General features: G+C 38.4%; 1 protein-coding gene across 1 annotated transcript in view; it reads left to right on the top strand.

Annotated features, from left to right (window-relative positions):
- Window positions 1–21,474, top strand: part of POU6F2 (POU class 6 homeobox 2) — a 316,318-nt gene that overhangs the window by 274,787 nt on the left and 20,057 nt on the right. The window contains exon 7 of the mRNA XM_009641557.2: window positions 16,408–16,614. Within this exon, the coding sequence (XP_009639852.2) occupies window positions 16,408–16,614 (207 nt within the window). The remainder of the gene's footprint in view (window positions 1–16,407; window positions 16,615–21,474) is intronic.

The following is a 21,474-nucleotide window of genomic DNA, read 5'->3' as shown; positions in this document are numbered from 1 at the left end:
ATTCTGCTGTTTTGGTTAGAACAGAAAAGGGATGCCCTAAATCCTCAGACCACAGGCCAGTGTAAAAGTATTTGCAGCACAGCTCCAACCAACAGATGCCACAAATGTCATGAGAGAGTCTTATCACATACGAATTTCTGTCCTAAAAAATAGCCTAAGTTGCCCATGTTCAAATAATTTTAGGTACATATCTAAGCCAAACTAATCAACAGCCTTTTAACACTGGGCCATCATAATTATTGCCATAATTATTACTATTATTTAAATTCGTATTTATTCCCAAATATAGAAGGGGAGGCACATCCTCTAATTTGATTTCAAATATTCTGCTTTTCTTCAGAAATGAAACTCAAATGTTGCTCATGGAATTATCCTCATTTTTTACCAACAAAGAGCATACTTTAGTCTGTATTGTGGATGGTGTCATTAGTAGCCTTTAAAAAAAAAAAACAACCATAAGAATCAAACAGCCTTTCTACCCAGGGCTTGACCCACTGCACTTCAACATCCGTCTCAGGACTTGTACTGAGCGTATGGGACACAAGATAAGGTTCTTATTACAGTGTTGCTTTAATAGCAGCTCAAAGAAAGAAGTTGCCATCTCCACTTTGTACCTCTCCAGCCAGTCTTCTGCATGGGAGCTGTAGCCTCTTGTCAATTAACTCACTTTAATTGGTTTCTGTTTCTTCTCTAACTATGACCCTTTGGCCTTGCCTGCTGCACAGTGCTGTTTATTCCTAAGCACTGGGTTTATATAAACTTTCTATCAAAATCATCCCTTTGGAAGAGAAGATATGTGATAAGGAGTTTCAATACTTGTGCTATCTTTGTTATCTTTTGTGGCTCACAATAGAACCTGAATCATCATAAAATTGCACCATAAGTTTGTGTTTTATACGATGAACATCTGTAAAACAGGAGCTGACAATTCTCTACCTGACTCTGTATCTTTTAAAAAAAAAAAAAAAAAACTCAAAGAAAAAAAAGCCATGATTGTCGTGGATAACAGTGCAAATTGTTCACCTCTAAAAAAAAAAAAAAGATGCAACTTTTTTAGGTATAAACTCATCAACATAATTCTAATGAGTTATGGTCTTTGTTGTGAGAAATGAGAAATCCTGTGGTCTCACCCTAAAGAACATTAAAAAAACATTACTGACAGGAAATTGAAAAAGTAATATATGTCTGAATGAATATGACAACTTTTTTCTGATAGAGCAGATAGATAAATGTCACATACAAGTTTCAAAATACATTTAATTTTGCCACCACAATGGATATTCTCTTCATAAAATATATATGAATCAGGTTTGAATCATAAAACATGACTGTGATAAACAAATGCATATTTGATAACTTTTTTTTTTGAGATGCTCATTTCTTTTTTGAGGTTATTTGTTGTTTACACATCTTTATGTTTTCATTTCTGAGCAAAGCAGCCTGGATGACAAATCTTATGCGTGTTGAGCCTGGATGATCTTTCTTTTTAATCTGGGAAATGGGTTCCTTTTCTTTTGGGGAAGGGTTGAGGGGGGGAGGTAAGGGAAGGAAGGAGAGACTGGTAGATGCACGGACTCTCTTAACTATAATCTTAGACATCACTGAATTTTCTGAGCATCGTTCAGGCTAGGATGATGGATGAGAAATGCATGTAAGTATTTTCAGAGCATAGGACTGGAGGAAGAATCATGGTAGACAGAGCACTGTCCTTTACATTTTCCTGTACTCAGTAGCAACTCTCAAACTAGGGGCCAGGTTGCCCACGTCCCAAGAGGTTAAAAAAAGACTCCCTGTTAAAAGCTATAGAGTAAATGGAAGTTTTAGGCTCTCAACAAATGCATATAACTTTGGGGGAAAGAGGTAAAGAAGGGACTATCCTCTTCTTTTGCATTTTTCAGGCACAGATTCACTGGGGACTTCATTCTGTGCCATTGGAGCATGCCAGCGTACTACCCATCCTGACAGCATTAGGGCTTCCTCTCCCTTTTCAAAACAGGGACTACCTCAATCCTTTCTTTCTCCAATACCGAGCACATCGGGCTCCTAGTCCTTGGCTGAGCTCTTGGAGCCTGCCCTGGTGCAAGTGCTCTTGGAGACCTTACCAGCAATGAATGCAGTGGGCTCTAGAGAAGGAAATCTATTATGTATCCAGAAGCATTCCTCAGGATTCTAGTGTTGCATTTGAATCTATGTTAAAGAGTGAGGTATAATTACATTTTACTACCTCATTTATCAATCTTTTAGTATAAATTCCTGCAGCATTGTGAGCAGAACTGAATGACATTTTTTTCATCGTTGACTTCTGATGGAAAAATGGCATTTAATCTAAATATAAAATGTGTCATTTTGACAAATTTTGTTCAGTAAAAATTTAAAGTACAGTGTCTGGATAAGATTTAAGTGTCTCATTTTTACATGTTCTGTTTGAAAATTTAGTGAGGGGATTTTCAAGTTTAGAAAGGTTAAAAGTAATATGAAATATTTCAGTTTTTATCAGAATGGCTCAATCCACCCAGAACAGTTTTTTCAGATTTTTATTTAATTTTAAATTTAACTTAAGTTCCATTTTGAAGTGAAACCAAAAACGAAATAACATCATTTCCTACTTTCTTTCCAGAATTACTCATGAGTCACTTGCTTGGTTTGCATGGGGCTGCTCCATTGGGCAGAATGAGTTCTGTATGAACAGGGAAAAAGAGAAAGAACTCCTACATTTTTCTAGCTTTAGCTGAAACCAAAGCCTGAAATAACCAGTCAAAACCAGACCTTGGCTATGCAGGGTACAAGTTAGCCTGAGACTATTCAAAACTTAAAAAGAACTACAGGCTGCAGCTAGACCCAAGCATCAGCCTATGCCTTGTTCAAGTCTCAGGGGTCATTGTATTCAGGTCAGTAGATTTACTTCTGATTTTTGTTAGTAGAAGTCAAATCAGAGCAAGGCCTCATACTATTATGCAAGTGCAGCTCCAAACTAAAATGGAGTCCAGAGATAATTTGCATTATTATCAATGAATGAGAAGCCCAGAGATGAAATCTTCCTAGAAAATATTACCTAGCCACTGGCAGCAGAACCACAGCAGACCATTGAGTGCAGCAGAATCAGTGGACCATTGAGTGAAGCTCAATGGCTCTTGTAAATGATTTCTGGGATTCCAGTTATTCAGTCTGCTCCTGACTTGTAAGATCTACCCTGTGATATAATCCAGGACAGTTTTCTCTCCCTAATATTGAGGGCTAAAACCATACAGCTATTGTGTATGTCAAGATCAAATATGTTTGCATACTAATGATTTCACCTGAATGAAGAGCGAGGAAAAAGGAACCCATTGTGGCCTGAGAGACTCAGTGGGGTAGAACTATGAACAACAGATATTTTTGTAGTCCTTAATACATTGTGTCACTATTTTGGGATATTGTGCTATCTTGGCAATTAAGAATATTTCTTTTCTGTCTAGCCTCTTCTTCAAAACTTATTGGCACTGTTCTGGTATCTTTAAGCATTCAAAAGGATCAAAGAGCTTTCATCTTTTGATGCATTTTACTGTGCTGTGCTCTGTGCAGGAAGAAATATTGATACTGTTTCAAGGGCAGTTAATATATTCAGTTCTGTCTCAGAAATGAGCACAATTCCTTGACTTATAAAATTGAAAATCTGCCATTACCCACAATTAAAATGTTCCATATACGAATTATGCTGTGGCATTTGCACTTCACTCATCCTCTTCTGCTGTAATTCACATACACCAGAGAATCTTCTCCACTATTGCTCCAAGATTTAATAAGAAGTGCTTTACAGAGGGTTCATATTATTGAGACTTCATTGTTTTAAAAAAAATTTATTACAAGGACATTTGTAAGTACAATATGCATTTTGACAATACTTAAAACTAAATTAAATTTTGCAGTTGGTATTTCCCCCTTTCATATCAGCTTTGTTCTCGTTATAGAAGATTCTACCATTTTCAGTCTTATTAACTAGTATCTTGCTCCATGGATTGATATCAGGGAGGCTTCTCAAATTAAGGCAAAGCCTGAATGAAGGAAGCACCATCTGACTGTCCTTACTGATAGTTTTAAATTCTCATATACTAAAGATACCTGTCATTAAGGTTCTCTGGTTCCTTCAGGCAGTGAGTATAATACATCACTCCATAAGGAGCCTTCTCGCTTCATGTGGATAATTTCACATTAAGGCATTACACACCAGGAAAGAGAGGCGGAATCTGGCCAAGTGTGAATTGGCAAAGCCGAGCTGTGGAAGTGCTCTGGATATTCACGGGGAGGAACATCTGGGGTAACAAGAGAAGAGAAGGTCTGTAGCTGTAACTGTGAATGATGTCCTCTGAACTTGAAAACAATCTGTTTATTCAGTGCAATTCACTGAGGTCCACTGACACCGCAGCTGCCACAGCTGCATGAGTAAGTAGCTCTAAACAGTAGCTCTAGAGAAATATTTAAAATAAACCATAAGTGTAAGGGTTTCTTTTAGCATTATCGTTTCATTTTTTTCCCCAGCTTGTAGCCATGTTCTTAAACATTCTCTACAGTGTGTACAAATGACCTTCATGTATTTGCCTTTTGTACTGGGAGTGTTTCAGTGTTGATGAAGGTAAAGTAGCACCCCCTTAGTTCTTCCCTCAGGAACCTGTAATCCAAGTAAATTGTTCCAGAAAGTGCAGCCATATTATCCCACTTGCAAGTCTTGGTATAGTGCATCACAGTCGTCAGTTATCTTAACTAAGAGGAAATATGAGAATATTACATAATCTAACAATTTTTTAAAATTACAAGTAGGATTGTTGCTATTTACTTTGTACAGCACCACTGTATCATGTCCAGAATACTGTGCTAATACTGGTTATAACACAGAAAAAAATGATGGCCTGCCCAAAATGACTTAAATGTAAGTGTAAGACAAGCGACAAATACACAGATGGAGAAGGGATGCTGGAAACAGCTGATCTCTGCCCTTATCCTCCCCCTCCTCTAGTGTCAAGAAGGTAAAGGAATCCCACACCTTTGGCCCTCTGCAAGTCACCGTAGAAAAGAAAAGGAAATCTTTTTAGGATTGATACACAGACAGCATGCAAGGATAGAAAATGTTCAAAGTGTCTGTGATTCTACACCTTCCATAGAACGGGCCTCAAGGACATGAGCTCTGCTGCCAGCAGAAGAGAAAGATGAAGTAGTTTGAATTCATATCAAAATACATAAAGAGACATTTCAGATGCCTGTCTGTATCAGGAGCATGTTGCTTCAGTGCAGTAGCAATGTAGGTGCTAGAAGTGGGATTATCTCAGGTGCACTGTTACTTTTAGTAGAAAAGTCATAGTTATTTAACTCTTCCTTGAGCAAACTTACAGACCAGCCCTGAATGAAACTGTTAAAAAAAAAATTAGTTATTAAATTAAGGTGCATGTTCTCCTCACAGGTTCATAAAACACAGTCTCTTGCTATGTCTTCCCCAAATTTGAGAACAATTTAGCTAGACTTAACTGTCATTTTTGGAGTATTTGTTTAGTTAGTAACATCTTGAGTGTACCAAAATAAATTTATATCCCTGAGAGGGACTCAAATATCTATATAAACTACCGCAAAAAATGTATTTTGGCCAATGGAAATGGAGCAGTGACTGAATGCTGGGTATTCATCTCCAGATCCACAGACAGCTACCTCCTGAGTTCAATGCCATTGCATCAGGAGAATGTTTTGTGCTGAGAGAGATGCTAGGACCAGTCATTTGTGGTAGATACCATCACATATACTAAGTATCTGTATTACAGAACTTATTATTATAACTGTGATTTGTATCGGGTGGTGGCCAGAGTGGAAATTTAAGTCAAGCTGTTAAGATGTGAGCAGAACACCTTTATTTTCCTTCTATCTGGCAGCTCAGGTGAAATGGATTAATGATGCATTTGATAATGTGAGATACTTTAGCCATTGCGCTTCCAAGCAGTGAAGCATACGCTCCTGCTACTAACATTCAAGAAAAGAACCAGCTGAGGGTGTTTTCAGTGAGATAGCAACCTTTGACATAAAAACCCCTACCTTTATATGGTATCTTTTCTTGATAACTCTAAGGTAGCCTTACAAAAATAATTTAAGGCTCATAGGAGTACTGGCAGGGAGATAAATAGTATTTATACGAACATATTACAGATGATTGAATGGAGGACTGGAATTTTAGTGACTTTCCAAAGGTGAACTGATTGGCAGAGCAGCATGCTGAACCAGCAGCCATACCAAATTTCACAAGGTAAGGACTAAGTCTGGCTTATATTTGGTTGGCAAATTTTCAATGAGGCATTGGTACTGAAATGAACAACCAACTCTCTCTTTGATGATTGTGTGACAAAGGGAAGTTATAGTTGATCTCAGGAAGGTTTGTGTTTTTTTTTTTTCCTAGAGGTTCAGATCTGGAAACTTGGAGTCATGACCATTTTCCATCCAAGAACTTGCATACAACCCATCTAAATTTTTCCACCTCTTTTTAGTGAAATGAATTTTTCCTTCATCCTGAATGTCCACGTAATTGTGCTGCATTACAACAGAATTCCACTTTATAGGCTGGAATACTGGTTTCCATAGTGATGATCCACAGTAGGGAGGTAATCCAGAATGGTTTGTTCCACCATAGTCACACTGGTGACTAGCATTGTGGTTTGTTCTCAGTAGCCTGAAAATAACTTGTTGATGAAATGTAAAATTTAACAGTGTTTCAGTAGTACACTTGCCAGGTGCAAAGGTTTGCACAGTTATTCCCCTCAGCCTTGCCTCAAACTTCTGTGGACTATCACATTAGAAGCTACAACTCTTGATTAGTAAGACCAAAAGTTTTATCTTTTATTTAACCAAAGTCCAGATCATCTAAAATTGGTGCAGCATCAGCTGAAGTAGGGCGTGACTTTATATGTAAAAGAGTGTCTTGTTGCACAGGTGCAACGTTGAAGTGGTGGGTTGACAGATAGCTACTGTGTCATCCATAGTCCTTGTACCTGTGCAGCAAGCTCACGATTTATAACAGTATTTGGAGAAATATGATTGTAAACAACAACATTGAGTATCATTGCCACTGATTGATTACAATATCTATTAACCTTCTTGTAGCGAATTTTGGTTAAATCTGAAATGATTGAATGAATCAGTATGCCTAACTAATTTCACCTTTAAGAGATACAGAAGATACAGACTGAGAAATCTGATGATCTCTTGATAAATATTTTGTATAGTGTATGTAATTTGATAGTGAGAAGATGAGAGTAGACTATTCAAGAATATACTGATGACCTAGAAATTCTTCGACCTGTAATCTGATTAATCAGCTTTGGTCCTAAAGATTGCATCTGAAGATTGTTTGATGGCTAATGATTTCAGTCTAGTTTATCTTGGAGAATTGTCCAAGAAAACACCCATGGGTATTCCAAACCTACAAGTCAAGGCTACAATAAAACATCATTAAGGCTTCAATGTCATTTGTCCAGAATACACTCCTCTTTCCTCCAGAAATTTCATCAATGAAGATCAAAAATAAAAATTAGTCTTTGAGGATTCCAAATCTAACATATATGTGCAAGACTGTAGTACTCGTGGTGGAATAACTTTCTCAGGAATGGCAACAGAAGATAAAGCAGCGACAGCGGTGACTGTCACTGGAGACAGTTAAGACCTTGCCAGCTCCTTAATCCAGCTTCTTGTCTTTGCAAAACAAGTTAAAAGGAGTAACTAGAGAAAGAAATAAAAATAGAGCACCAAAAATTCCTCTGCTCACCCAGACACAGACATTGATAATAGTGTGTAAGATCCCTTTTTTGAAAGGGTAATATTACAACTCAAAAGATGAAAACAGCACTATTTCAGTGAGAACTGTTGTGGCAGTAGAGAACATTATCTTGTTCATATCTACGTAAGATTATGTGTCAGTAGCAGCTCTTATTTAAAAGCCACAGGATCAAAGAGCAGTTACTAAATCCTGCCTCATTCTGGCTCCTGACCTCTAGGCAGTGTCTCTATAGTAGGCTGGTACAGTGCAGTGCAACACAAAGTATCAAAACTAGTTCCAAAAAAGCCGATAATGTCACCATAGCATGGCAGCAGCCTAATCACGTTGGCACGCATTGTGCTGGGCATAATTAGGCTTGCTGAGAAAGGGCAATTTGTTTCCCAAGCTAGCCTTGAATAGCTCAGCATGTCATGTATTGCAAAGTGTAAGGATGCCTACATTTTCTTCTGCTCTGTGTCCAGTATGTTAGATTCTGATACGGCTGTAAGCAAGTCCGCTCTTTATTCTCTGAGGGAGAAGTAGTAGTAAATATTTATATTATGTTAATGCCCAAAAGGGACAGTCCCTGTGCTAAATGGTTTGCAATCTAAAGACAAAAAGTAACGGTAGGGTTTGCGGATACAGAGCATATTCTTCCTTCACCACAGCAATACAAAGCTTGCAAAGGTTGAGAAATTTTATTTCAGAGCAGGGATTTCTTGTCTCCGAGATGCTTGATGCTTAGTTGAGACTGAAATCTTCAGAGAAGCCAAAGTGGCAATGATACTCCTGTAGGCTACAATCAAAAATCTCAGCCTGCATGAAAAGAAAGTAGAGGTGAATGAATATTTACCAAAATTTTTACATTGTAATTAAATCTAGAAATTCATGCTGGTGGCTCAGTCGCTATGTATTTACTTTCTGAGAAAATGAATACCATTATTTGTTGTTCTCAAGAGTACTTACAGAAAAAAAGATATCAAAACCACACATACAAAAGTGTGTTTGCCTGTATATACTCTACGAGGATCCGCACAGCAATCAGGAAAGTTGTTTGTGGTTTGGGAGACAAGCAGTCAAATTTTAAAAACAGTAAGTTATGAATTCTTTTTGTGATCATTAAATGTTATTAGAAATTATGGCCATTTTGTCATAAGAATTCTGTTATGACAGTATTGGCTGTTTTGTCATAACATGTTATGGCTGTTCTGTCACAACAAAGAAAATATTGCTAAAATATTTTATACAAGTCATCCATCAAAGAATTTTAAATAATGAATGCTTCCAGAAGAATCTAGCTAGCTGATTTTCAGAAATCCTCAGGATGTGTAACTCTAATTCAAATCAACAAGTGCTTTGCTCAACTCAGAGATCTGTGACCTCTAAGGGTCCTTATGCCTAACTTAATTCTTGATTTTAAAAGGAAGACAAATCTGATAAGTAGATTTCTTAGAAAGAACAGTTCATCAGACACTGAAGATAATTTTTAATCTTTAACTTGGTAATTATATGTCTTTCAATTTTTGCAGTGAGAAATGTTGTGTTATTTGGGATATTTGATAAAATAGACATTCTTTTTTTCTGACTGTATACATGCCTCTGCTTACAGAACATAACAGTATTGAGAAAAATTTTACCACATAATTCCTGCAGTGATGACAAATAAAGTCCTGTACAGTTTGATGTTACTATACAAACATTATTTTCTGAAAAAATAAAGTGCTGAGAAAGCCAGGCAGAATGTCAGACTCAATGTTCCATTATGATGCTTACAAACAATATACCATCCAATATATTGTATGTTATATGAACAATACTTAACCTTGAAAATTATAATTCCTTACATGAAATGATGACTCAGAAGTACAGTTTCATAGCTGCCTGTTTCTGGTATCACAGTTTGATGCCTTGTTCTCTTAATAGCATTTTGTTGTGCCATTTTTTTGAGTTCTCATCAAGAAATATAATGCAGCAAAGGAAATTTGCAAGCTTTGCATAAATTAATACTGCTTTTACTTCAAAAGAGACAGGCGGCCTTAGCCTCATCCCATCTTGAGGTTCAAAAAATATATTCTTGTTTCTCCGAAGAACCTGATGGAGGTAGCATTTATTTTAGAAATGTTTATAATTTGTATAGGTAGTACATATATGTGTGATTAAGAAAGAACAGCTGCACAGAGGCTAAGGAATCCTGTGCAGATTCTCATTATTCTGACCTTTCCTCAGTCATTTTCTCCTTAAAGTAACTCATGCTGATACAGTGACCATACAAGAAGAAACGTATCTGTGAGCAGAAGCAGCTTCTGAAGGCAAATTTGAAAAACTGTAGAAAATGAACCAAACCATAAACACTGCTCTGTGTACTGTAGGTGGTATGGCTGCTGGGGTGCTAAATTAGCTTTTGGCCCTGTAAAACTAGAAGAAATTAGTTTAAACGTACCAGCATCGTACAATAGAAGCCAAAGTGAGCTTTCATTTCAGATTGTATTTTGAGAACTAGAAAATGAAGATGAGTGAAGCGTATTTGAATCAGCAAACATTCACAAGTAGTGATTTTTTTGGCTCACTACATAAGAGTAAGACTTTCATGCATTCTGTTCTCAGTTGGAGATGTTAAATTAGCTTGTGTGTATATGGTGGTTTGCCTCATTTTGCTGAACATTTTTTCTGTTGCTCCTTTTACTTTTTCCCTGTTTTTCTGGGTTTTTTTTATATTGTCCTTGTGTTGTTCAGAACTGAATAATTAACCTTCAATATTTAAAGGGTTGTAACATCGATAAAATCAGAAATGTTCATTTTGATGATACTACTCAAAAACCGTAACATTTTCTTTTCATAGTTAAAGACCTTTTTCAGATGAAATGGCACTATTTGCTTTATGTCAGCCCTGGCTGACAGTAAAAACAACCTAGTGTAGTCAGCCTTTGATTTTACTTAGCCTTTTCACAGCAGAAACAAAGGCAGTTGAACCATCCATTTGGCTACTGTTAGTAATATTCCTTTGGTTGTGCTAGGAAAACAGTAAACCACGGCAGCATCCCTGCTTCTGATGAGGGGAAAGGGAGAAGTACTTAATAATAGGCAGTTGTATGCTTCATTTTAGAGTATCATAGTAACTTCACTTAATATCAAAAAACAATTGATTTATTAGGAGCCACAAGGACAGACTCACTACTGGGAAATCAGCAATTAGTCCTTCATACAATTAAGCAAAATCTGGGTTTATATCTACAGCACAAATGGGGCTACAATTAGACGTTCATGCCCAGAAGTTCTGAGCAGTCGCTCAGCTTCTGCCCGCAGTTTCAACCTGTGAGCTACAGCCAGGTAACCCACGAAGGCAATTCAACGTGAGGATGTGTTGCCAGTCAAGAAAGGATAAGAATGGATTTTTTTAAAATGTTATTATTTCTTAAGGATCACTTGTTTAAGGGATCATTTTTAAGGGATCAGATGGTTTTATTTCATTTCTAAGAAGAAATCTTTACTGAGCAAGGCAAGGGACCAAAATCTGTTTAACGGCACAATAGTGATTAACACTTCAGTGTATCAGTGCTAGGACATTACCCTGCCATTGGGGGTAACACTTACAGGTATTTGTTGGTATGCTGAAGGTTTGGGATTTTTCTCCCTCCGTGGTTGGCTCCATTCCTTGGGATTTTACCTTCACTTTACTTGTGTGCTTATTCTTTCAGTGCAGATGAATTTACAATTTGCAAGACTATGTAGGCAAAGACCGCTGAGCCCACAGATGGTATGTAGGAGAAGATCAACAAATTAACTTCAGATGTAAGCCAAACCTTACGACTTTCTTTCATATGAATAACATTTAATCATGGAAGTTGTCTTGGCAATAGCAGATTCAGGCTGTAAGATTTGAGAGGCCTAATCTCAGTTATCTTGAAATCCTAGGATGCTAAACCAACACTAACAGATTAATCAGTGCTCCTGAAGATCACTCTGAATGTTCTTTGCAGTTAGAACTAAATAATTGATTCTTAAAATTTAATTAACATTGGGAAGCATAAAAAACTAAATTAACATCCGTAAAACTTACTCTCTGAGCATCTCAAGATGCAATTGCTGGATCTATTAATCCATAAACAAAAATGAAAGAATCTTACTCAGTATTTGCAGTGAAAATCTGACTCCACCAAGGCTTCTGGCAAAACTCTGTCACTTGAACAGGGCCAGAATTACAGTCTTGGTGTTTTAATTAGAGGTGGCCCAAAGCCCTGGCTCTGTAAAAAAGCTAAGATCTGAATTAACGTTAAATATCTTGGTAGGATTTCCAATGTCACATCTGCACCACATTTTGTGCCTATACCTGTAACCTGTACCTCAGACATGCAACCAGGTGTAATTTATTTTAATCAACATCTCTCTGCAGATTACTGTGCCTGACTCCCTTAGAGGTTATGGAGCATTGACAAGGGGGTCCCTTGAATCAACCGTTGGACTTTCAGAACTGTCTGTTTGTTGTTTTGCATACCACACCTGTTTTGCACCTCCTCTGTGAACACTTAGTGCTTGCTTTCAGTTGTATGAGGTGTAAAAGGACTTGTGGGTTGCATGCATAACACAAAATAACCCAAACCTTTTTTAATTATATTTTTGTAGCATGAGGTCTTTTAGGGATGTGTTTGTTTTCTCAAGAACATGCTTGACAGGTGGGATTGTTTATGAATTTGAGTCGAAACACTGACAGAGTAACAAGCCTCCTCTGCTGTGTCTCAGAGAAGTTGTGGATGCCCCATCCCTGGAAGTGTTCAAGACGAGGATGGATGGGGCTTTAGGCAACCTGATCTAGCAAAAGATATCCCCGCCCATGGCAGGGGGGCTAGATGATCTTTAAAAGGTCCCTTCCAATTCAAACCATTCTGTGATTGTGTGATTCTATATGTATCTTGTGGGATACGTCCCTGTCATGCTATTCCTGAACTGTCCTTGAATATAATGTGAAATAACAGCAGTCACTAGAGAGGAGCAATGCCTTCCCACTAGGGAAATCACTGGCAATTAAATAGTCTGTACTGTGGCATGCCAGTGTCTCAAGCCCATGGCATGGTCTTGTTTTATTTCTTCAGAAAATTTAAATTGTCTTCATAAAGTGCCAGCTTTTATGATACTGTAACAGGACAGATTAGCAAGGCCCAGGCTAGACTTTCTCATGAAAATTAGAGGAAGACGAATCTGGCCAAGCATCAGGACAGTCACACAAAGTTTGACGAGGGCATCCAGTTTCAGTACTCCTCACTCCTCCCTAGTGAATATTTTATTTATTCACACAAAGCCATGCAGTGTGAACCAGGGAGCTGCTAGGATATTTGGGAAAGGGTACTTGGAGAAGGGGGAACTTGAAAGGGGAAACTTGAATCTGGGTTTAGCCATATCAAAGATCCATGCCATAAACAGTAGCCCTGTTGGTTAACTAGACACGTGGATGTCTTGTTTTTAACCAGACAAGTTTTTACTTTATTTTGGTATAAAATGGAAAAAAAAAATCTTGAAATCCTACGGTAACAATCCTGAGGGCATTTGTTCATTTGCCCTTCTGGAACACCTCTCCCTGTTTTCCCTGCTCCACTTCTGGCTGTGTGCATGTACAGCACGCCATGTACAGAATGGTGTGTGACACACATTAATACATATAGATAGCCTTCTGCTTCTGACCTTACAAACTGTCCACTTCAGCACTGTCATTCTATAAAATGTCCAACTGCAGTCCAAGAAATGCATTTTAAATGTGAATGCAAACATTTCTATTACTGATAACACCAGCGCAGCATTTTTTGCTTTGCTGGGATTAGGACCTTGATAGTTAAAGTTACATTGGAGTAATGACACTCCAAGGTTGTGTCCTTTACTGACATGGCAAAGGAAGGAGAGGTCTTTGCTATGTTTCTGCTGATAAAATTAAGAAGGATTATTCCTTGTGTTTGGTGAGATACGTTAAAAGAATGTATTTGTGACCCATAAATATTTTAGGTCACCAAACCCTGGGAGAAATTTACACGTTGCACTCCATGAAAGTTGTACTTAATTCATGCTGAAAGTCAGTTTTAGAAAAAATTCTGAAATCTGATAATGATGTAAATAAATGCCTCCCTCCCCAGTGAACAGTCATCTTGTCACATGAACAGTAAAGCAGCTTCAGTTCAGCTAGGGATACCTTAAAAAAATGTAAAAGTACTGTGATCTGCAGAGAAAAACTCACAGGCAATTCCAGCTTAGAAGGCTAACTCTCCAAATCACAACCTTTGTCTGAATATGCTCCATTGTGCTTCACTTTCATGCTCTGTAAAATAGGGGTAGTAATCTTTATTGATCTGTCTACCTTTTAAGAATGCATTAAGGAGAACTTAAATGATATCTTTACAGTGTTTCGAACAGTTTTGATATATGCAGCTCTTACAATATAGCTTAGTAGGTGGGCTTGCCATTTTACCAGGTCCTCCCACAGGAGAGCTGTCCTGCTTTTCTTTATTGTTCTCTGGTCTTCCCATCCAAACTTCTTCCAGCTGGGCAAGTTTGGTAAATTGATGATGACTTCAGCACTTACCACATGTTAGCTGAGCTGCCGTAGCTAACCAAGCGCACTCTTTTCTTTCAAAGAGTTGTTTTAGGTTGTCATGTGATATATCACAGTTGAGCCTACCTACACCGTCAGGCTGCGACCACTGAAGGAGCAGTCACTCATTAGGACGCTGTCACTTGATTGAACCATATCTTAGCCTAATAATGGAAGGAAGAGAGTGATCCTCTAACTAGAGCCTCATGCCCCTCCAGCTATGCCTGAGTTAGTTGGATATCATTGTATGATGCTTTCTTGAGTATGGGTTTTCTGGGGTTGTTGTGTATCGCTTCTGGTGGCTTAAATATGCAGAGGTCTTTGCAGATCCCTGCTATTCTTCACAACACAGTTCATGCACGTATCCTTTCTATATCTTTAGCTAGAGATTCAGAGTTGTTCCTCTAGTTTTGCACTCTCAGAAAGTAACTTACTGGTCTGCTCACAAAGCCACTGATGCTTTCACTAAACAGTTATTTTAGAGCTAATTTTACACTGTATTGTATAGTTCCTATTGATATAAATTAATTATTGAAATCAATAGGAATTTTAGGTGCTTCTTTTGGAGACATATTTGCCTTCAAGTTTCATTAGAAACACTTTATCCTTTTTTCATGAGGAAACTAGTCGTATGACTAGTGTTGTCTATCCTTCTCTCCCTCTTTCCATCCATCCATCTCTCCATACATACCTAAGGGCTTTGAAACAGCTGACCAATTTCAACAAAATTTATCAGAAATAAAGAGATCTAAAATGATGATTAAGCTTCCAAGTGGCATGAGACTCAGCAGATAGGCTGAGGAAAGCTGCCCTGTTGCTATCCCCACTGAGGAAAAAGAACGAAAACTCAGCCATGATCCACCTTATTTCTCAGCAAACAAGTAGGTCTACTCTAGTCAACATATGGGATAAGGGACATAGGGCAAATGGGATCATACTGGCGGGGGATCACAGGGACATGCAGTGTGGTGGATGTTGAGGATAAAGAGGAGGAGGCAAGGCTTCTGGAGAGGGAAGACTGGAAGCCTTACAATGGGAGAGATGTTTTCTTTGGGGCTGTGATAAAGAAAGTCAGAGGAGACATGGTGAAGGAGAGACAGATGTGGTTTACTCTTTTTTTTTTTTTTTTACCTTTCCTGTTGCAATAATTCTGTGACTCTAACTTCATTTGTTGTTGTTTGCAAAAAAGAAAAAAAAAAGGTTGGTTTTATTCACAAGTTTAATCAGAAGTTTGTTTCAGATGCTCTAATACTTGTAAAAAGAGTCTTCCAACAGTGTAACTCTCTTCAGCCTAGCAGCTTACCGACTGACAAGTTTTCTCACAGTATCTGTTTGACATCTCATCCTAATATTAGTTTTACAGGCACATTCACAATTTAGGAAATCACTGTATTCTCAAATCTGAGATGTCACAAGTGTCTCCTTTTGCAAGTACTTGCCCCAGAAATGTTAGATAAAACGTTTTATCTAATAGCAGCCCTCCTGTTTTGTTGTACTACTTAGTTGTCATCCAAAAGCAGCTGCATTTTTATGAACATATCTTAATAAGCCATGTCCTGAAAGGCACCAGTATCTCTTTGTCCTCCCTGCGATTGCATGGGAGGAATAGGTCATCATCTAGGGTACTAGGTATCAGTAAATTGAGGAAAATGATGTAAGCACCTCAGTTGACAGTTGATAACGTTGCACAGGTGAGTTGCAGAAAGCAAGACAAACAGACTGATACTTGCATCTATTTCACTCTGCGTTCAAATGAGAGGTGGGAACAAAGCATCATCCAGGGGCCAGAGCCTGGCGCAGCATTTTTTTCATACACTCTCAGCCACAGCAGCTTTGTAGGGGATGACAGTGGACAGTGGTAAAACATACAGGTGATACATGATGCAACAAATGAGTTGGAAAGTCCTCATCGCCTCAGTAAAGGAATGGTTGTTTTCCTACCCTCAGCCTGTCATATCTGTCTCTCTGTGCTTATTTCACCTAAGTTTGAGTTAACACACATAAACCAAGTAATTATGTGTGGCAAGTATATGTGGCATGTGTACATTTTCCCTTTCTATGTCATTTTCTCCAGATTATTGGAACAATCCCACTGATGCCTAATCCAGTCCCCTCCAGCCAGGCGGCAGGTGGAGCTCAGGGACTTCAGGTGCAGCCGATAACTCCACAGTTATTGACCAACGCCCAGGGTCAGATCATCGCTACTGTCATCGGCAACCAGATACTCCCAGTGATCAATACCCAGGGAATAACACTATCGCCGCTCAAACCAGGCCAGCAGGTAAAGTGTCTATAGCTTGAATCATTGTCAATACAGATGCGCAGAAATCTTCTACTCCTCATGGACTCTCTCATGGCCTTTCTAGAAACTCCCAGTTCTTTATCATTTTTAAATACAAAAGATTAATTCTATCATACATAGTATATTAATGTATACTATAGATGTAGTTATAATATAATGTTATATCATTTATTTATACATTCAGGGGTTATCCAGTTATTCTTTTTTTTTTCTTTTAAAGGTCAAGATAGGGCCAACTGAGAAATTTTCTGCAGTGAAAGCACAGTAGGAATATGAAAAGGAAGAGGCCCATCTGGCCGATAAAGTTCAGTTGCTTGGTTAGTGGTCACCCAGTAGACTGGGGTTTGAAATGTTTTGGAACATGCAGAGAAAACAAAAATACAAAAACCTATTAGTCTTCTTCACTGGAAAATCAGATATGATTGTGCATATTTGCATAGACTGAAAGTAGTTAGGGAAATGAGTATTCAGTGTAAGGCACCAGGTAGTTCACAGACTTCAGTATGGGTGCGACAACTTCACCAAGGTCCGAAAAGGTTTCTATAGTTCTTTTTATTTTACTCTAAAGCCAAATTCATTAGTTGTGTCTACATGTATAGAGCAAAGAGTTGTAGTGCCACCATTTTCCACAAAATAGAGGAAATTGAGGATGGAAAAGACATCAAATGTGATTACCAAAAAGGTACTTACAAAAGTGTCACTCACTTAAATGTTCAGTTTAGCATTCCAATTTCTGGTAGTGCTTGGTTTTCTAGTCCTGCCTACACCTCCAGTCACAGGTAGCAGGCTTTTGTACATTTCTGAGAATCCCAGGGCCCCCTGAACTCCAAATTTGTTGTTGTTTTGGGGTGGTTTTTTTCAAATTTAGAAGTAGAGAGCCAATGGATCTCTAAGGTGACTTTTTTATTTGTTTTGAAAATGTTTTGCACCCAAGTGGTTACATACTCTTTTTTTCCATCCTATCCTCTGTGGTCTCTAGCAGAGGAATTTTCCAAAGCACTTGTCATTTATCTATTTTCTTTAATGGGAGCAGACTTATCCTACTGGCAGGTGCTTTTGCAGCTGTTGCATGTACATGGTTTCAAATGAAGTGGGATGGGTGGGAGGGCAGGTTCTGTGTTCTCCAGCACAGGAAAGCCTGACAGTGGAATAAGAAACTCAGCAGTTTCTGTTTGGTTTCCTGGGGGGGATGTTTCTTTTTGAGTCAGTCCCCTGAAGAGATTAGGCCTTTCCCTCCTTTATGGGGGAAGCTCTCAAAAAGGGTAGCGATCCTGAGATCCCATTTGAAACTAATGAAATGTAGAAGTAAAGAGGAGCATAGGGCACCTGTATTATTCCCTGAGACCTCCTCACCTGCAGAGCAGTGCACATTCTGAGTCCTGGAGCAAAGCAACCTCTTCCAGACAACATCCACCAGCAGCACCAGTGGGCAGAGAAGAGACAGAGGTGTGACCTTTCCCTGCACAGCTAGTGGCATTGGGCTCACCTAAAGGGACAAACAGCTGCTGAAGGCTGCAGCTTGCTGAATGAGCAGGCGTTCAAGGTAGAAAGTCACTGTTTAGCCATATCGTGCTATATCATGCTGGTTCCCCCAACCTGCATCCTCATGTGTAACAATCAGCTGGCAGAGATTGTCAATCAGCAGAGCTCTGGTTATGTCCAAGAGCCAAAGGTGTGCCACATACTGTGCTGGTCTGCCCAGCAGTGCTATGTAGGTGGAAAACATAATTTTTCCAAGATCAGTTTCACAGGGTCCAGCCTGTGCCTCTCACACAGAGTCCTGAGGTGCCAGGGATTGCAGGAAGGGCCACCAAACAACACAGAGCCTCCTTACCTACATCTGTTGGAGCCCGATCAAGACAGCATCTTTCATCGGGGGAAAAAAAAGTAGTGCAAATACTAGATGGAAAAATAGTACACACGATCATTTTTATAGGAACCGCAGAAAATTATTTCTATGTATTTGTGCTCCCTCTACTGGCTCTTCGGATTTTACTGCAGGAAGTCACAGGAAATTTTGCCATTGATTTCAGCGGGAGCAGAAAAGAGGTACAAGAGCCAGATTCCTCATAGGAATAATGCTGATGGACAGTCAAAAGCAATTAAGCTAGTATTATACAAACTGCCTTATCATTTGAAAAGTAACTAGAATTACACAAAGTATAAGGAGATCCTGAATTTATCTTATTGCCTGGGTAAAGACTTAGCCAAACTGTAGTGTTTGGCGAATGATAGCATATTTAGTTATAAGTTTAAAACCTTGTTTTCAGAAGAACTGAGTGCTCAAACTCGGAGGGCTCATCAGGAATTCACAATATTTTTGAAAATGGTGTCACACCGCATTTGGTGTCTTGTAACTTGATGAAAGAAGCTTCAGAAGGGGGAAAGAGGAGTACAAGACAAGTTTCAGAGAATTTTTGAGAATGTCATGGAGAAATAAATGAGGAAATAAATAATGTAGTAAAATGTTGCTTATGCTCCTAGTTTAACTTTCAACTTGTCACTTCCTTGGAAACCAAGTACTGCCAGAGAAAGAGAGGTGATTGCAAGTGATGATAATAAGCCGCTGCTTGTTAGCTGCGTCACTATACCTGAACCTGTGTAGCCCGTTCCAGTTGCCAAGTAATGCATGCTAGTGCTTACTTTTTGCCTGAAGGCTGAAGACTTAAATGCCTCAGATACTGTTTTTAGTCAGCTTTACTTAGGTAGACTACATGCGTTATTTATTCAGACAACTTTTTCAAACTTGACAGACTAAAATCTCAACGTCTCCTCATGGAAATAAGTTCGTAGGTTACTTACGTGTAGTGTAAAGCAGTGCTTCCTTTTCTGTGTTGTAAATAGGTTGCTTTTCAATGTACACAAGCAATTCCATTGTAATCCTATTCCTCTTGTTTTTAAGAATAAATAGATGTTTCCGATTTATGTTCTTTAAACCGCCCACAGTAGGGATTGTTCTTTTTTAAGTTACACGGAGTAGTTAAAGCTTCAGCGTTTTCACTATTTTCCAAGATTTTGCTAATCTAAGCATCAGCACCTATGCATACACCAAGAATCCTTCTAGAAATTGTAACAGCTTTTTAAGGCAGGCAGCTGTTTGCACTCCTGTTGTAGTCTGTGTTCTTTTTATCTCTGTGCATAAACAAGTTTTTCTTTGCCTTTAATAATTTTTACTGCCCATCTCCACCATTTCAATTTCCACTCTGAGATTTTGTGATCAGAACTGAATGCCATGATCACAATGAGGATGCATCACTGTTTTACACAATAACATTATAATATTTTCAGCATTATTTTCTGTCTTTATCTCAATACAGCCTAACATCCTGCTTTTTTCTAACTATCTCTGCTCATTGAGCAGGTTTTTCAATAAGCAGATGTAACCACCATGATACATCTTTGCTTCCCTGATTGTTACCATGTGAGTCACTAAAATGGTTCCTTTTAACGTGAATCACTTTGCACCTATCTACTCTGTATTTCATCTGTCATAATGCTCCCCTGGCATGTTGTAAATAGGATCCGTAAGTTGTTCATGGTATTCTGTACCAACTTAAGTAATTCACATGTTCCTCCTGCTGATTCAACCATTGTTCACCATTTTTTCTTGCGGCTTGCTAAAACCATTAAAAAAAATGTGGTATAAATCCTTTAATCTCTACTTGTAGTCCCCTTTCTTAAAAAAGGACAATTTATTCCCTAATTTTATGTTTCTTGCTTTTTTAAGCTCTTTATATCTCATAATAGAAGAGTACCTTGTAACCTTAACTTCTGCACTTCCTCCATGCCTCTCAGGAGGGATTTTGCCAAAATCCAGGTTGTATGGCTAAATGCACTTGTTTTTCAAGAACAGCTGAGCTTGTTAGCATTGTTATTTGCTATCAGATTTGAAAACCTTGGTTTAAGGTGTTCTTTCATATCTTTAACAACACTGGTTAACACCAACACAACTGACAGAAGAACTTGAACCATGAATTGGAGTCTTATGAAATTTAGGAAAAGATTCACCTTGCTTAACTTAGTCATAGAGCAGGTAGGTATCTGGTGGAAGCTAATTGGCTAGATTTCCTGTAGACAGAGACACATAAACAAGGAGACATATGCATGTACAAAGGGCAACTCAGCCTGTCAGAACAGCATAATTTTTAGATAGATTGAATCTTTAATGGGTATCTTAAGGTATCGTCTCCATTGATGTGAGAGGGAGTTATTTTAGGATAGACAATTAATTCTTATATGAGTGAAATTAGGTAAGAAGAATCCAGCTGCCAGTGATCACTGGGGTTCAAAACACACTCTTGTTTATTAATTCCTTAAACAGCTTTCCTAATAATTGGTGTTTTCATAACTATTTTCTTGCCCACAGCACACAGAAGCAACTTCTACACATTATATTGTTCTCCAGTGCAACTCATCATCAGGTTCCCTTCTTGCTGTTGTCTGGCTCTTTCCTTCTACATACTAGATTCATTAAATCAGTCCTGTAGTCTCGGTTGTCCTCAGTCTTGTTTTATCTACACTGCCTGCCAGAACTTTTCATATTTCATCGTGTCTTATAGCACTACCAGCTTTGGGCTTCTGCCAACTCTAACACAATAAAACAAGCTCCTAGGCAGCATTTTCTTACATAGTCAGTTCCCCATCTTCATTGACATTGGCTATCACATTCCAGATAAACTGTTGAAAAGACATAGGCAGCTCTCAGATGGGTCTATGGTCATTCTTGTAGATCTGCTTTCCAAATTTCATGCCAGGCATTTTCTTTCTGCAGTCTCAGCCTCCCACATACAATCCCTTGTTTTCCTCTCCTGTTAAAATCTAACCAGCTCTCAATCATTT

Source organism: Egretta garzetta, unplaced genomic scaffold (genome assembly GCF_000687185.1).
Source record: "Egretta garzetta isolate BGI_Z169 unplaced genomic scaffold, ASM68718v1 scaffold127, whole genome shotgun sequence".
NCBI lineage: Eukaryota > Metazoa > Chordata > Aves > Pelecaniformes > Ardeidae > Egretta > Egretta garzetta.
The sequence above is the reverse complement of the archived record's forward strand: the minus strand, read 5'-3'. Positions and strand labels throughout refer to the sequence as shown.